Here is a 1,740-nt window from a genome sequence, read left to right as displayed (position 1 = left end):
TGGCCCCTTCCTCTACCAGAACTGCAGTCTGGTGGTCATGCCCTGCAGCCACGTTAGTAAGGCAGAAGGCAGCGGACTGAGCGATGTTCGTGGCCACGCCTGGATTGGATATTATTCTTACAAGCCGCGGAATCAGCTTGGCATCTATGACCTCCTGTGCGGCATCGTACACCATGTCGCGGCTGGTGCACAGGATCTTCTTCAGGTCGCTGATCCCTGTGTACATAGTGGGGAAGTCATCACTGTCCAGGCGCTGGCCGATCTGCTCGAAGGCGTCTGAACGCCAGTTAAAGTCGTTTAGCTGGTTGGCCAAAGCTGACAGTTCGTCTTGCTCCGCCCCCTGTTTTGTTGGAAAGAGTCGTGTGCGTATAACTCTCATTTCTCCCATCTTCTTAGCAGTTCGGGATTATAATTTTCACGAATTCTCAAGGCATGATGTTGCGCTGTTTCAACGCTTGACGAGCCTCGGCGATCTTGCTGCGCAGATCAGTCTCGTTGGACATCAACCTTAGAAGTTCTTCCTTGTTCATCTCTAGCATCATACCTGTGATCTTCCCAGCAGCCTCTGGCTCGCAACGGGCGACCACAGGGTACAGCTTCTCGCCTATAACTCGCTTGTGGCGCTCCACGGGAGCGCTCTGGAGCTCATCGACCAGTGCTTGCACGTCCACCGATGCGCTGGGGGGGTAAGCCTGGGGGAACACCGGCCCCGGTGCACGGTGCTCCGAGACCATGCTCTGTCCGTTCATTCTGTGGAAATGTGAGAGAGGCTGCTGCGCTGAACTTACCTTCCACCTGGGCCCTGCTGGGGTCTCCACATGTAGTTTTGAGCGGCCATCATCGGACGGCCTAGTTGCTGTGGGTACATGTAGGAAGGCGGTACCTGGCCAGAGAACATCATAGGCGGTCTGGGACCCTGCATCCTGTGGTTCTGCAGTCGAGACGTGCGGGTGTCTCGGCGCTCAGCAATGGTGACGTAGAGAGGCTTCCCACCGGCAAGCTTACCGTGCATGTCTGTCACTGCTCGGGCAGCGTCCTCCGCGCTGTGGAAGCACACAAAGCCGAAGCCGCGGCATTTCCCTCGCTCGTCTGTCATGGCCTTCGCACTCGTCACAGGTCCGAAAGAAGAAAACATGTCCAAAAGTTTGTCGTCATCTACATCCTCAGGGAGGTTCTTCACGTAGAGGTTTTCACCTGTGTGGCGAGTCTTCTCTGCCTGCTTGTTGTGCTGGTACTGCTCCTTCAAGTATTGCTGGCGCTCCACTCTAGATTGGGATCGGGCAACATACAGCACTGGAGCTTCGGGGTTATCCTCCAGGGCCGCAGCGTTGTCTTCAGGGTCGACCAATCTGCCCTCCAGTATTACTCGCCCGTTCAACGTGTTGACTGCTTCCCTGGCGGCGTGGTTCGTTTCGAAGTTCACGAAACCGAAGGATCGCCCGCGCGCGTCGGCTCTAATGGCGCTGGAGGTTATCTCGCCGAACACTTGGAAGACCGCATCGAACTCCGATTGAGTCCACTCCTGGGGAAAGTTCTTCACGTAGATGTTGGTGAACATGGCCTCTTTTACGCCTTGCCTCTCACTTTTAGGAACATGAGAGGCTACGTACACCACTTGGTTGGCGAGCGTCAGACCGTTGACGCGTTCTATGGCCTTTTGGGCGGCTTCATCAGATTCAAAGTGAACAAACCCGTATCCCAGCGACTCTCCGTTCTCCCCGGTGCCAATCTTGCAGCTTA

General features: G+C 55.7%; 1 protein-coding gene across 2 annotated transcripts; it reads right to left on the bottom strand.

Annotated features, from left to right (window-relative positions):
- Positions 1-425: 425 nt before the first annotated feature.
- On the bottom strand, positions 426-1,740 carry KVP17_004020 (uncharacterized protein; the record flags this gene model as incomplete). Of its 2 annotated transcripts, none has more annotated exons than XM_068521856.1 (2): positions 426-750; positions 789-1,740. In XM_068521856.1, coding segments are annotated over 2 exons (1,277 nt in total), but the record flags the coding sequence as incomplete, so codon positions are not given. The 2 variants fall into 2 exon arrangements, with proteins under 2 accessions (XP_068372814.1, XP_068372815.1); XM_068521857.1 differs by having other exon boundaries at positions 789-1,558.

This window comes from the organism of the source record quoted next (genome assembly GCF_019968985.1).
Source record: "MAG: Porospora cf. gigantea B chromosome Unknown PgB_NODE_6094_length_1740_cov_148.879, whole genome shotgun sequence".
In the NCBI taxonomy this organism is placed as follows: domain Eukaryota; phylum Apicomplexa; class Conoidasida; order Eugregarinorida; family Porosporidae; genus Porospora; species Porospora cf. gigantea B.
The sequence above is the reverse complement of the archived record's forward strand: the minus strand, read 5'-3'. Positions and strand labels throughout refer to the sequence as shown.